At 34.1% G+C, this 16,728-nt stretch overlaps 1 protein-coding gene across 1 annotated transcript in view; it reads left to right on the top strand.

Moving 5' to 3' along the window:
• Nucleotides 1-16,728, top strand: part of LOC139482661 (BOS complex subunit NOMO1-like) — a 58,362-nt gene that overhangs the window by 15,152 nt on the left and 26,482 nt on the right. Inside the window, exon 7 of the mRNA XM_071266666.1 lies at nucleotides 15,645-15,779. Coding sequence (XP_071122767.1) covers nucleotides 15,645-15,779 — 135 coding nt within the window. The remainder of the gene's footprint in view (nucleotides 1-15,644; nucleotides 15,780-16,728) is intronic.

Here is a 16,728-nt window from a genome sequence, read left to right as displayed (position 1 = left end):
GATCGTGCTCCGTATGGACGTGATACCCTTGTTGTCTGTTTGGCTGTAGGGGGATGCCTAAAATACACAGCACCGTCTAGTCAAAATGGGGAATTCAATTGTCACTTTCATCCTCTTCCTTTAGAAAACTTATATTCTCGTCGTCTGTTTGGCTGCACGGGATGCTTAAAACACATAGCCATGTCAAGTCACAATAGGGAATTAAATTGTTCACTTTGGTCCTCCTCGGTAAAGACGTGAAATTCTTGTCGTCTGTTTGGCTGTACGGGATGCTTAAAATACACAGCAACATCTGGTCAGAACGGGGAATTTAATTGTCGTCACTTTGCACCTTTAAACGTTAGGATGTAAAACCCTTGTCTGTTAGGCTGTATCGGATGTTTTAAATACATAGCCACGCATGGTCAGAATGAGGAATTTAATTTTGAATTGTTATCAAGTTGATTCTCTTCTGAAAGATGTTAAACTCTTGTCTGTTTGGCTATATAGGAAGTATAAGTTCACAGACGTCTAATCATAATGGGAGGTTTTATTATTGCCACTCTCATCGCCCTCTGTAAGGACGTACAATCCTTGTCATCTGTTTGGCTGAACAGGATGTTTAAAATACACAACCACGTTCAGTGAGGATGGGTAAGATCAAATAATTTTGTTTAAATCTTGAAATTTATACAAATTAAAATTTATGAAACATGAAAACCACATGCAAATTGAAATATTCATCCCAATTGAAAACGAAAGCGTCTTTAGAGTAAAAGCCAGATAGCTTGCAGTTTAAGTTTATTTATTGTTGCTAAATCATACTATATATGATCAGTAACTATTTATTGTAACATTAATATCATTTTAAAAACAATCAAAACTCTCTGTACAGAACACTTGTTTATTAAATGCAAACCACTGATATGGATTTGCAACAAAGTATACACACTCTGAACGATGAAATATTGTTACATTCTCAATATGTACAGGAATTTCACTTGCCATTAGAATATCATGATATACAAACCACTGATATGGATTTGCAAGAAAGTATACACACTCTGAAGAATGAAATATTGTTACATTCTCAATATGTACAGGAATTTCACTTGCCATTAGAATATCATGATAATAAAACTGAATCTATAAGCAGTTGTAGTTATTCTACTTTACATACATCTGACAAGTATAAACTAAACAAGGCTGTATCAGCACTAAAAGACGAAGTATGTTATCAGTCTACTATCATTCGTGATTTTAACTTGCCATTCAAAGACTTGGTTGACGAACGGGAATTACAGCAAAAATCTGAAGCACGGCTTGATGTCAGTAGAATTACATCAAAGATAGAAAAATGTTCGGAACCTCAAAAGAAGAGTAAGCAAAAAAAATCTACAAGAATGTCTAGAGAAAAAGACAAAGAACGAAAAAGGAAGCAAAGAAATTTAAAAAAGCAGCTTGAAAATCTCTGTGAAACGTCACCATCTGTTGATGAGGATCCTTATGAAACAAAATGGCAGAAAATGTATACTGAAAACGTTTCTTATAGACAACACAAAAAATCATACAGTGAAGAGAAATACAATTTAGATCTACAAAATAAACAAGTAAAGATAGATCAAATTAAAACGAAATATAGACAGGATATAAAATTTCAGCAAGAAGTGAGGGATAGAAGTAATAAGAAATATCAGTCTGATACCAAGTTCAAGGAAAAAGTGAAAGATAGAAGTAAAATGAAATACCAGTCTAATACAGAATTTCAACGAGCAGTGAAAGACAAGAGCAAAACTAAATATCATTTGAATAAACCATTCCAAACTACATTGAAAGAAAGAAGTATAACCAAATATCACGTGAATAAACAATTCAAACAAGCAGTGAAAGACAGAAGTAAATCCAAGTACCATACAAATGAAGAATTTCAACGGACAGTGAAAGACAGAAGTAAATCCAAGTACCATACAAATGAAGAATTTCAAAACACAGTGAAAGAAAGAAGTAAAACAAAATACAGATTGAATATACAATTTCAAAAAGCAAAGAGTAAAGCAAGTAGACACAAGTATGCTTTTGATAGAACATTTCGAGAACAGAAAAAGACTTTGACTCGACTGAGGTATAGACAGAATGTGCTTATCAGAGAAAAGTACAAACGTAGACTACGTCAACAGTACAACTATGAGATAATAAAACGACAAAAAAAGATATCCATGATACTACAGAGACGTTTAAACAAAAAACAGAATCGTGATGATATTGCAAATTATTTTCGACAGCAAGTTAGAGATGGGCCAAGATATGTATGTTCAGTTTGTCACAAGTTTAAGTTCAGAAAACAGGTTGTTGTATGTGACAAACTAAAATACTCAAAAAAAGGTGATAAAAGCATAGCAATGGCAAATCAATGCATAACTCAGCAATTCCATACTACTTGTTCCGATCAATGTCAAAGCAGCTGTGAAACCATATATCACAAACAATGGATTTGTTTTACCTGTCATTACCACCTTCTGAAAGGACAAATGCCAGCCGATGCCTTTGCCAATGGTCTACAATTGCAACCTATTCCAGATCAACTTAACTCCTTAAATAAATTGGAAAAACAACTCATCTCTGTAAGGATTCCCTTCATGAAAATTATACAGCTACCAAAAGGAAACCAGCGAGGATTTATAGGCCCATGTGTTTCAATTCCAACTGACATTGAGAAGACCACCAATGTTCTTCCTAGATCTGAAAATGAAGCTGAACTCATCAGATGCAAACTTAAAAGGAAACTTGAATACAAAGGTTATTGTCAGTATGAATTTGTTAGTCGAAAGAAAATATGCAAAGGACTGGAATATTTACAGCAAAACAATCCATATTATCATGATAAATTACTGAATGACAAATGGATAGAACATATTCCTTCAGATTTTAAAGATCTTGTTACTGAAGAGGCGGAACTTACTGAAGTTTTAGCAGAAGAACATGATAAAGATGACAAAAATCACGACGATGAAGACATTTCATTTAAAGACAGAGGCTTACCCTCAGACACTTGCCTTCAACCTGTTGATTTAGGACAGGAAATTCTCGACCAACATTTCGAAGACATCTTTTGTGTTGCACCAGGTGAAGGTAATACACCTGTCAGCATGTTGCAAGAACATGGCAACGAAGCAATGTCATTTCCTGTTCAATTTCCAGAGGGATCTTTTGGATCATATGATGCAAAGAGACTAGTTCGACTAACAAGATCAAGATATTTTCATGCTCGCCTTTTTAACGCTGACACCCGATTTTCCGGTGACACATCATACATATTCTATGCTCAGTACCTTTCAGAACTTGAGCAGGTCATATCAAAAGTCTCAATAGCATTGCGCAAAAGTAGTGGAAAAGATAAGACGGGGAATATCATTACAGCAAGAATGCTTACAGATAAAATCCAACTTAAAAGGCTGTTAACAACTGATCAAGGATATAAATTTATGACACCAATCAGAGGTACACCTCCATATTGGCAGGCAACACTCCGTGATTTAATGGCTAGTATACGCCAACTAGGAATACCTACCTGGTTTGCAACCTTCTCTGCGGCTGACTTAAGATGGAAAGAAACACTCCAAGTACTTCTTGAGCAACAAAAAAGCACACAATCTTTGGAGGATCTTGACTGGACTGGTAAATCAGAACTATTACAGTATAACCCAGTAATGAGCGCTGTGATGTTTGATCACAGATTTAATACATTCCTTAAAGAAATCATAATAAAAAAAAATATCATTGGTAATGTTAAGGACCATTTTCATAGGATTGAGTTCCAACAACGCGGCTCTCCACATGCCCATTGCCTTTTTTGGATTAAAGATGCGCCATTACTTGACACACATGATGACAAGGAAGTGTGTGATTTTGTTGACAGTTACGTAACATGTGGTCTACCTAGTGAATCCGCTGACCCTGAATTGCACGAAATAGTGAGCAGTGTACAGCAGCACAGCAAGACTCACTCTAAATCATGTGCAAAAAAAGGGACTGAATGCAGGTTCAATTTCCCACGTCCACCGTCAAAAAACACATTTATTTCCCGCACTTCAACTCAATCAGGACCTTCAGTACAAAAACCATCAAAAGAAAGTCTTGCCTTTGCAAAAGACATACTACTCAGGCTATGGAAGACTGTTAACAATACCAATATAGAGAATATTACAACCCAAAACCTGTTTATTGCAGCTGGAATAACTCAGGAAGAATTTGAAACTGCTTCAAACGTTCTAACAAAACGAACTACTGTTACTATAAAACGTAAACCTGGTGATATATGGATCAATCAGTACAACCCTACCTTATTACGTTGTTGGAATGCAAACATGGATCTGCAGTACATAACTGATGCTTATTCATGTGTTATGTACATTATCTCCTATATTTCGAAAGCAGAGAGAGAAATGGGCTTAGTCTTAGAAAATGCAAGAAAAGAAGCAGCAGAAGGTAATTGTGATGCTCAGGATGCCATGAAAAAAATTGGAGGGGCATACTTCCGCCAGCGGGAAGTGAGCGCACAAGAGGCTACGTATAGGGCATGTGGTCTTCATCTGAAGGAGTCATCAAGAAAGGTTCAGTTTCTTCCTGTAGGTGACAATCAAGTGAAAATGAGCTTGCCGCTCAATATCATACAAATGAGGGCCAATCAGCCAGATGCCAGTATCTGGATGCCTTCGTTGTATGATAGATACAAGGCTCGCCCAGTCAGCTTTCAGTTTGATATGCTTTGTTATGCTTCATTTTCATCTGATTATCGTGTTCTGTCACCTTCACAAATCCCTAAAAAACCTTCACAATATGTATTTGAACTGCAGAATGATCTTGGATACATTCGAAAACATTCTCGAACAGAGTCGGCCATTGTAGCATATCCAAGATTTTCAAAAATCAAGAATCCGGAGTTATATTTTAAGTCAAGCCTACAACTTTTTTTACCGCATAGAATTGATGACCAGTTAAAACCTCTCAAATTTAAAACCTATCAGGAAATGTATTCAAATGGAGCAGTTTCTCTGGACTCAACAAAGGAACCACAGCAAGTTAAAACTATTGTCGAATCAAACAGACATTTATTTGAACAAAATGCAGATGAATTAGATGAAGCGCAGGATTTGTTAGAGAAACAAGGACCACTTGAAGATGCATGGGCATTGATTGCTCCAGAATCGGAGGCTGAACGTTTAGAAGCACAGGTGGAGAAGGAACACCTTGATGATGAAGATGGTTCAGAAATACCAGATTTAGACATTTTAAACAAAAAAGTCAGAAAAGGAACAGATTTTGAAGTAAGGCAAAGCATATTTACTTGTCAGCAAATACAACACCTATTGCGACAACTAAATATAGAACAGAAAAGAGTGTTCTATCAGATAAGACAGTGGTGCCTAGATAAAGTCAATGGCAAAAATCCACACCCTTTTAAAGTTTTTATCAATGGGGGTGCTGGTACAGGTAAAAGCCACTTAATTAAGTGTTTGTGTTATGAGACAAACAAAATTTTATCTCCACATGCACCTAATCCAGATGATATTGTTGTTCTTATCACTGCACCAACAGCAACTGCTGCTTTTAATATTGGTGGAACAACTCTTCATCAAGCCTTTTCACTCTCAAAATCACTGCCGTTTCCTTATATTTATAAACGAGATGATGAAATAAACAAGCTTCGCACTAAACTTCAGAACCTTCAAATATTGATTATTGACGAAATATCCATGGTTGGTCAACGTGTCCTCCTGTATATCAGTGAGCGACTTCGTCAAATCAAGCAAAGTGGAAATGCTCTTTTTGGGAACATATGTGTTATTGCAGTGGGAGATTTCTACCAGCTTCCACCTGTGAAACAAAAGTGTCTCTACGATCTGAGACCAGAACACTTTTTCCCATTATGGAGTTTAAATTTTTCACTGGTAGAATTAAATCAGATCATGCGACAGAAGGAGGATTCTGAATTTGCAAAATTATTGAATAGGTTACGTGTCAAGAAGAAAACTGAACATCTGCTCCCTCGTGATCTATCTGTATTAAAATCTTGTATGCAGCATTCAGTTCCATTAGATAGTTTGCACATTTTTGCTACTAACAAAGAGATTGATTCTCACAACAGCAAGATGATAGACAAAGTATGTGAAGAAACAGTAACAATAATGGCACAAGATTATGATAGAAATCCGAAGACAGGTGAGCTTATTCTCAGACCTGCACCATATGACAGTACACATGATTATTTACCAGCACAGTTGCTTATTGGACCAAACGCCAGAGTAATGCTTACAAGAAATATTGATATTACAATAGGTTTGGTCAATGGAGTAATTGGAACTGTCATAAGCATATTACCTGGCCCAAAAGGTTCTTCATTGCCGCATGCTATTAAAGTGCTGTTTGACAATGAAAACATTGGACGGAAACCTATCACATCCTCACATTCCACAGAACATACACCAATTGATATTACACCAATTGAAGAGAGCTTGAGGAAAAATGCTGTCAGAAATCAATTTCCATTACAGTTAGCATGGGCCTGCACTACCCATAAAGTACAGGGAATAACCACTGACAAAGCAGTTATTTCAATGAAAAACATTTTTGCTGCTGGAATGGCTTATGTTGCTCTCAGTCGTGTGAAATCAAAAGATGGTCTTCTTTTACAAGACCTGGATGAAGACAAGATCTACTGCACTGAACAGATATCAACTGCACTACAAAGGATGCCTAAGTATTTAGTCGAACAACATTATGATCAGAACCTTAAGCAAAATCAATTACGTATATTGCTACATAATATTCAAGGGTTAATTCCACATATTGAAGACCTGCAGGCAAATAGTGATATTCAAAATGTGAATTTTATTTGTTTGACAGAGACCTGGATGGAATCAAATTCTGTTTCACCGAATCTAACCAATTTCAATCTGATACATAAACCAAGATCTTCCTCATATTCATCAGCAAAAGGTATTTTTGAAGACCTCAGCAACAAAAAACATGGTGGTGTTGGTATTTATGTTCGAAATCAGCAGCAGTATACTCAATTAACATTTGAATCTTGTAATATTGAATGTGTTGGTTTGAGAATTGAAAATATCAAAACCAACATAGTTGTCATTTATAGACCAGAATCATATACAACATCTATATTCTTGGAACAGTTACAACAGCTTCTTGTAGCCATACCACAAGACGACGGATCAACAATAGTTCTGGGAGATTTTAATGAAGACATTCTAAAATCTAATTCAGCAATACAGATGTTCATGAAACAATTTGGATTCATGCAAATATTGCATAACCCAACAACTGATGGAGATACCCTAATTGACCATGTATATGTACGCGGAAAATTGCAAATTTCGGTGGACACTATACAAACATATTATAGTTATCACAACATGGTGCTATTGCAAATTCCTGTTGATTAAATAGCCTAAACATCAATCCAGTTTCTCTATGATTATCAACTTTTTCCATGCTGCATCGCATATACGAGGCTTATTCAAAGTGGCACAGTCCCAGTTTCAGATTCAATGGTTTGAGTACACTTTATCGTGTTTGAAATGTAAATAGTCGTTTGGAAACCATTGTTTCTTTTTTCTTAAACGCGTGATGGAATGGGTGAATGATTTGAGTTCACTTTATCGTGTTTGAAATGTAAATAGTCTTTTTGAAACCATTGTTCATTTGTTTTAAACGCGTGATGGAAAAGGTGAATGATTTGAGTTCACTAAATCGTGTTTAAAATGTAAATAGTCCTTTTGAAACCATTGCACATTGTTAAACTGCTGGTTGAAAATGTGAATTATTTCAGTTCCCTCAATAGTGTTTAAAATGGAAATATTCTATTTGAAAACAGTGCCCATTGTTTTTAACTACTGCTTGAAAATGTGAAAGATTGGAGTTCATTACATCGTGTTTGAAATGTAAATAGTCTTTTTTAAACCATTGCTCATTGTTTTAACTGCTGCTTGCAAATGTGAATGATTTTAGTTACCTACTAGTGTTTGAAATGTTAATAGTCTTTTTGAAACCATTGTCCATATATTTAACTGCTGCTTGAAAATGTAAATGATTTGAGTTCCCTACTAGTGTTTGAAATGTAAATAGTCTTTTCGAAAACACTGCCCATTGTTTTAACACCTGCTTCAAAATGTGAATGATTTGAGTCCACTCAACCGTGTTTTATGTGTAAATAGTCGTTTTGAAACCATTGCCCATTGCCATTACTGCTGCTTAAAAATGTGAATGATCTGAGTTCACTATAAAGATCTTGTTGAAGTGTAAATAGTATTTTTTGAAACCATTGCCCATTGTTTAAACTGTTTGCTTCAAAATGGTTTTTTTTATCAGTTCATTCAATCGTGTTTTAAATGTAAATAGTTTTTTTTTGGAAACATTTCCCATTGTTTCAACTGCTGGTTGAAAATGTAAATGACTTAAGTTCATTAAATTGTGTTTGAAATGTAAATAGTCTTTTTGAAACCATTGACCATTTTTTTAACACCTCCTTCAAAATGTGAAGGATTTCAGTTCACTAAATTGTGTTTTAAATGTAAATAGTCCTTTTGAAACTATTGTCCATTGCATTAACACCTGCTTGAAAATGTGAATGATTTCAGTTCACTAAATTGTGTTTGAAATGTAAGCAGTGATTTTGAAACCGTTGCCTATTGTTTTAACACCTGCTTGATAATTTGTTTTTTTTGTCAGTTCACTTAATCGTGTTTTAAATGTAAATCGTCTTTTTGAAACCATTGCCCATTGTTTTAACTGCTGGTTGAAAATGTGATTGATTTAAGTTCACAAAATCGTATTTGAAATGTAAATAGTCTTTTTGAAACCATTGCTCATTGTTAAACTGCTGGTTGAAAATGTGAATGTTTTGAGGTCACATAAAAGTGTGTTTAAAATGTAAATAGTCCTTTTGAAACCATTGCACATTGTTAAACTGCTGGTTGAACATGTGAATGATTTCAGTTCCCTAAATAGTGTTTAAAATGGAAATAGTCTATTTGAAAACAGTGCCCATTGTTTTTAACTACTGCTTGAAAATGTGAAAGATTAGGGGTTCATTACATCGTGTTTGAAATGAGAATAGTCTTTTTTAAACCATTGCTCATTGTTTTAACTGCTGCTTGCAAATGTGAATGATTTTAGTTACCTACTAGTGTTTGAAATGTTAATAGTCTTTTTGAAACCATTGTCCATAGTTTTAACTGCTGCTTGAAAATGTAAATGATTTGAGTTCCCTACTAGTGTTTGAAATGTAAATAGTCTTTTCGAAAACACTGCCCATTGTTTTAACACCTGCTTGAAAATGTGAATGATTTGAGTTCACTCAACCGTGTTTTATATGTAAATAGTCGTTTTGAAACCATTGCCCATTGTCATTTCTGCTGCTTAAAAATGTGAATGATCTGAGTTCACTATATCTTGTTGAAGTGTAAATAGTATTTTTTGAAACCATTGCCCATTGTTTAAACTGTTTGCTTCAAAATGGTTTTTTTATCAGTTCACTCAATCGTGTTTTAAATGTAAATAGTCTTTTTTGGAAACATTCCCCATTGTTTCAACTGCTGGTTGAAAATGTAAATGACTCAAGTTCATTAAATTGTGTTTGAAATGTAAATAGTCTTTTTGAAACCATTGACCATTTTTTTAACACCTCCTTCAACATGTGAAGGATTTCAGTTCACCAAATTGTGTTTTAAATGTAAATAGTCATTTTGAAACTATTGTCTATTGCATTAACACCTGCTTGAAAATGTGAATGATTTCAGTTCACTAAATTGTGTTTGAAATGTAAGCAGTGATTTTGAAACCGTTGCCTATTGTTTTAACACCTGCTTGATAATTTGTTTTTTTGTCAGTTCACTTAATCGTGTTTTAAATGTAAATCGTCTTTTTGAAACCATTGCCAATTGTTTTAACTGCTGGTTGAAAATGTGAATGATTTAAGTTCACTAAATCGTATTTGAAATGTAAATAGTCTTTTTGAAACCATTGCTCATTGTTAAACTGCTGGTTGAAAATGTGAATGTTTTGAGGTCACACAAATCGTGTTTGAAATGTAAATAGTCCTTTTGAAACCATTGCACATTGTTAAACTGCTGGTTGAAAATGTGAATGATTTCAGTTCCCTAAATAGTGTTTAAAATGGAAATAGTCTATTTGAAAACAGTGCCCATTGTTTTTAACTACTGCTTGAAAATGTGAAAGATTGGAGTTCATTACATCGTGTTTGAAATGAGAATAGTCTTTTTTTAAACCATTGCTCATTGTTTTAACTGCTGCTTGCAAATGTGAATGATTTTAGTTACCTACTAGTGTTTGAAATGTTAATAGTCTTTTTGAAACCATTGCCAATAGTTTTAACTGCTGCTTGAAAATGTAAATGATTTGAGTTGCCTACTAGTGTTTGAAATGTAAATAGTCTTTTTGAAAACACTGACCATTGTTTTAACACCTGCTTGAAAATGTGAATGATTTGAGTTCATAAAATTGTGTTTGAAATGTAAATAGTCTTTTTGAAACCATTGTCCATAGTTATAACTAAAGCTTGAAAATGTAAATGATTTCAGTTCCCTACTAGTGTTTGAAATGTGAATAGTCTTTTTGAAACCACTGTCCATTGTTTTAACACCTGCTTAAAACTGTGAATGATTTGAGTTCACAAAATAGTGTTTGAAATGTAAATAGTCGTTTTTGAAACCAGTGCCCATTGTTTAACTGTTGCTTGAAAATGTGAATGAATATATGTCACCTCATCGTATTTGAAATGTAAATAGTTTTGTTTAATCATTGCCTATTTTTTACTGCTGCTTCAAAATATGAAAGTTTCCAGTGCCATTATCGTCTTTCAAATGTACAAAGTCGTTGTGTAACCATTGCCCTTTGTTTTAACTGCTGCTTGAAAATGTAAATGTAATGAATTCCCTTATAGTGTTTAAAATGTAAAATAGTCTTTTTGAAACCATTGCTCTTTGTTTACCGACTGCTTGAAAATGTAAATGTAATGAATTCACTAATAGTTTTTAAAATGTAAATAGTCTTTTTGAAACCATTGCTCATTGTTTAACTGCTACTTTAAAATGTGAATGTCTTTGAAATGTAAATAGTATTTTATAAAACCATTGCCCATTGTTTTAACTAATGCTTGAAATTTTGATTTTTTTTCTTCAGTTAATTAAATCGTGTTTAAAATGTAAATAGTCTTTTTGAAACCACTGCCCATTGTTTTAACACCTGCTTGAACATGTGAATTTTGTGAGTTCACAAAATTGTGTTTGAAAGTAAATAGTCTTTTTGAAACCTTTGTCCATAGTTTTAACTGCTGCTTGAACATGTGAATGATTTGAGTTCCCTACTAGTGTCTGAAATGTAAATAGTCTTTTTGAAACCACTGCCCATTGTTTTAACACCTACTTGGAAAAGTGAATGATTTGAGTTCAAAAAATTGTGTTTGAAAAGTCTTTTTTGAAACCATTGCCCATTTTTTCAACTGTTGCTTGAAAATGTGAAAGATTATATTTCACTTCATCGTATTTGAAATGCAAATAGTTTTGTTGAACCATTGCCCAATTTTTCCGACTACATGAAAATATGAAAGTTTCCAGTGCCATTATCGTCTTTCAAAAGTGAATAGTCGGTTTGTAACCATTGCCCTTTGTTTTAACTACTGCTTGAAAATGTAAATGTAATGAATTTAAAATGTAAATATATTTTTTTAAACCATTGCTCTTTGTTTTAGCTACTTCTTGAAACTGTAAATGTAATGAATTCACTAATAGTGTTTAAAATGTAAAAAGTCTTTTTGAAACCATTGCTCATTGCTTAACTGCTACTTTAAATGTGAATGAATTGAGTTCACTAAATAGTCTTTGAAATGTAATTAACCTTTTTTAAACCATGAACCATTGTTTTAACTGCTGCTTGAACATGTGAATGATTTGAATTCACAAAATTGTGTTGGTTTTTTTTTTTTTTTTTTTTTTTAAACCATTGCCCATTGTTTTTAACTGCTGCTTAGAAATGTGAATGATTTAGGTTCACTTATAGTCTTTTTGAAATCAGTGTCTTTTAATTTTACTGCTGCTTCAAAATGTTAATAACTTCAGTTCACTAAATCTTGTTTGATGTGTAAATAGTCTTTGTTGGAACCATTCTCCATTGTTTTAACTGCTATTTAAAAATGTGAAGGTTTTCAGTTCCCTTAATATCTTTGAAATGTAAATAGTCTTTTTATAATTACTGTCCATTGTTTTAACTGCTGCTTAGAAATGTGAGTAACTTCAGTTTACCAAATCTTGTTTGAACGGTAAATAGTATTGGTTCAAATCATTGCCCATGGGTTTTAACTGCTGCTTTAAATGTGAATAAAATGTAATATTTTGAGTTCCTTATTTGTCTTTGAAATGTAAATAGTCCTTTTGTAACCATTGCCCTTTGTTTTAACTACTGCTTAATATGTGATTAACTTCAGTTCACTAAATCTTCTTTAAAGTGTAAATAGTCTTTGTTGAAATTAACTGCTAACTATAAATAAGACTTTTTACTTTGGAATTTCCAAAACGGCCACCGTTGCCATGAAAACTGCAAAATTGTCAATTTTCAATTTCCAAACATGCTTTTAATGTTATGAAAGTTTAAATACTGTATTACCATGCATACATATGCATCCCCTGTTAAACAAATTAAAAATAGCTGCCGCTTAGTGGCAATGGGGGAAGGGTGACATCCGCTATTGCTTGCAATGGCAATTCTAGTTTTTCTTATTCTTCTTCCACACATTTTGTCCGTCGTGTTTCTCGGAATCCTATGGACCAATGTTGATGGAACTTTACTATAATGAGGACCCCCATGTAAAGTTGTGCACCTTGGTATGGAATGGTAAAAGATGGCCGCCGTTTCCATGGAAACAGCAAAAATGCGAAAAAAATCAAAGTGTTCCAAACTGGAAGATACTCCACAGTAATGGTAACTGGCATGTGCTGATATGCAGTTTGACTTTGGAATTTTCAAAATGGCTGCCGTTACCATGGAAACAGCTAGAATATCAAAAATTCTAACTCTTTCGTTATAAGATCCAACTGGATGAAACTTTATGAAAATGTTCTCCAGTATGCCAAGATGTCAAGACAATATTTGGATAGTTCAAAATGGCCGCCGTTGTCATGGAAACTGGGGCCAAGTTTTGCATTGACCCTATGGAAAAATGCATAAAATCAGCATTTTCTCAGAGAGTATTGCACCAAAGTAAATGAAACTGTATTAATATATAACATGACATGTGGCAATGAGATGTCTGCTTTTAGAATTTTGGAATTATCTACTGTAACCATGGTTGCAGCACAAATTTTCAAAATTTCAAAAAAAAATAAAGTGCTGCAAACTGGATGAAACTTTACAGGAATAGTGGCTGACAAGTGCGGAGTTGCATTTTGAAGTTGGAATTTCCAAAATGGCCACCGTAACCATGGAAACAGCAAAATTGTCCAAAATTTCAAAATGCTCCAAACTGAATGAAATTTTACAAAAATGATAACTTGCATGTGTAGATGCATCCTTTGACTTTGGAATTTTCAAAATGGCTGCTGCTCGCCTGGCAATGTGGAGACGAGGGTGCCATCCGTTATTGCTAGCAATTACAAATCTAGTTCTTTTTCTTTTTCTTTTTCTTTTTCTTTTTCTTTTTCTTTTTCTTCCGCCACATTAAAAATGAACTTGTCCGCAGCGTTTCTCCATAACCCCTGGTCAGATTAACTTAGGGTTTCATAGAATGTTAGACTAATATGTCTAGGTGAGCCATCGATCTTTCGTTTGTGGATTGGGGTCTATTAAGGGGTATTTTGGGGGGCAGAAAGAAGGGAGGGGTTTACTATAGAACCCTATGGGATTTTTTTTTCTAAAATTTTCAAATGAATATAACTTGAAAACTATAAGTGATAGATACATGTAGTCTTCAGAAATGATTAAAGGACAATAAAACAAATCACATGAAATATAGGGGGAGTCCCTGGGGGGTCATCCCCGACCCCTTTAATTTGAGAATATGCTTTTATCTTGTAAACTGTCCAGATCCCCACCCCTAAACCTCATATATTCTTGAATGGGACAATAAAACAAATCAAATGAAATTAAAGGGAAGTCCCTGGGGGTCCTCCCCACCCCGTTCAATTTGAAAATGTGCTATTATCTTGTAAACGGTCCAGATCCCCACCCCTTAACCATATATATTCTTGTAGGGGACAATACAAAAAATGAAATGAAACAAAAGGGAAGTCCCTAGGGGGTCACCCGACCCCCTCTAGTTTGAAAACTTGTAAACGGTCCAGATCCCCACCCCTAAACCTCATATATTCTTGAATGAGACGATAAAACAAATCAAATGAAATTAAAGGGAAGTCCCTGGGGGTCCTCCCCACCCCGTTCAATTTGAAAATGTGCTATTATCTTGTAAACGGTCCAGATCCCCACCCCTTAACCATATATATTCTTGTAGGGGACAATACAAAAAATGAAATGAAACAAAAGGGAAGTCCCTAGGGGGTCACCCGACCCCCTCTAGTTTGAAAACTTGTAAACGGTCCAGATCCCCACCCCTAAACCTCATATATTCTTGAATGAGACGATAAAACAAATCAAATGAAATTAAAGGGAAGTCCCTGGGGGTCCTCCCCACCCCGTTCAATTTGAAAATGTGCTATTATCTTGGAAACGGTCCAGATCCCCACCCCTAAACCATATATATTCTTGTAGGGGACAATAAAACAAATGAAATGAAATAAAAGGGAAGTCCCTAGGGGGTCACCCCACCCCCTCTTGTTTGAAAACTTGTAAACGGTCAACATCCCCACCCCTTAACCATATATATTCTTGTATGGGACAATAAAACTAATCAAATGAAATGTAGGTAAAGTCCCTGGGGGTCATCACCACCCCCTCCTGTTTGAATACTTGTAAATGGTGGAGATCCCCACTCGTAAGCCATATATATTTTTTTATGAGACAAAAAATCAAATCAAATGAACATGGGACCATATGAATGGTGAGTTATGGGAGCTTTGTTTGGGAGACTTCGTAACAGCATCCTGTTACAATTACTTCTTGTTTCTTTTGGTATTTGAAACATTCATTGTTCAATAAGGAAAAGACAAGTCATCAGTTGGAAGTTGATATTTATATATGTATCACCTTACAAATCAAAGTGTTGGAACTATTAATATGAAAATTCAACTTTCTTTCTGGTATCTGAAATTCAACAGTTTCAGTATTTATTAATTGTGATAAATGTTTGATATAGAATCCATGACTAATTTGTTTAAAAAAACTCATCAATAGATATAGGAAGATGTGGTATGAGTGCCAATGAGACAACTCTCCATCCAAATAACAATTTATAAAAGTAAACCATTGTAGGTCAAGCTTATACATTATTGTGGTTAACCCTGACAAGGCTGTAATATTTAACAGTATCCACAGTTGATATTCATTGTACAGTTTTGTTACACATAATTCAATGAATTTACGATGATTATTCACTTGTTAACTTGTTAAATTTTTATATATTTTATCATAATGCCCTTAACAAGAAGGGTGAAAATACTTTAGTACTATTAATTTATTTATAGGATGTGCTGGACTGCGAAAAATCAGTTCCCAAAGGATTTGTCTCCCCTGACAAGCAGGAGTCCTTATGTTATGTTACATCAAAGGACGATGGAACATTTACCTTTCCATCTCTGCCTGTTGGAGAATTTAGCATTGTAAGTATAGAAAAGGATGTTTGCTTGAAAATAGAAATAGCCGGTAATAGATGATAAACTGAGTAGTAATTTCAAGAGAAAAACAAGTAACTTCTGATTGAAGAAATGAATACTATTGATAAATTTGCACTTTTTGCAGTATGTTGTTCGATATATGAACAATTCTGTATGAAAAAATATAAGACATGTGCTAGAAAATAGAAATAGCCATAAATGGATGATAAACTGAGCATTGATTTCAGGAAAATAAACCAAGCCACGTCTGTTTGAAGACCATTGATAAATTTGCACTTTTTGCAGTATGTTGTTCAATATATGGAACGTTCTGTATGAAAAAAAGTATAAGATGTTTGATAGAAAATAAAAATAGCCCTAAATAGTTGATAAACTTAGCTTTAATCACAGGAGGAGAAAAAAATCTAACCACTTCTGTTTGATGACCATTGAAAAATGTGCACTTGCTGCAGTATGTAGTTCAATATATGAATAGTTCTGTATGAAAAACAAAAGATATACATATAGATTCTTACATTGATACGAGTGGATTAGCGGATTTAGCCAATCGAGATAGTTAAATTATCAATTTTAAAGTCTGAGCCTTGGCGACGACGTTAAAATTTATAATTTAACTATCAAGATTGGATAAATCCAATAATCCATATGTAACTAGGTAAGAATCTGTTTCTTTAATGATTAAAAAATACATTTTCTTTTTTTATTAACCGAAAATCCCCTTCGGGTGCCTTTCACATTGCACGAAGTTGTCAATTTCATTAACACCTGTCATAGCATATTTTGATCCATCCAGTTAGCTATAAAGGTCATGACCCTTAAAATCATCCAATGATCTTTTGAGATCACCGGCAACCACATGTTGATTAAATTTTTTTATACAATGGGTTTGGAAAGGGATAAAATTCCGTACAATTAGAGAAAATATTTTACAGAA

The sequence above is a fragment of the Mytilus edulis genome, chromosome 7 (assembly GCF_963676685.1).
Source record: "Mytilus edulis chromosome 7, xbMytEdul2.2, whole genome shotgun sequence".
Taxonomy (NCBI): Eukaryota; Metazoa; Mollusca; class Bivalvia; order Mytilida; family Mytilidae; genus Mytilus; species Mytilus edulis.
The sequence above is the reverse complement of the archived record's forward strand: the minus strand, read 5'-3'. Positions and strand labels throughout refer to the sequence as shown.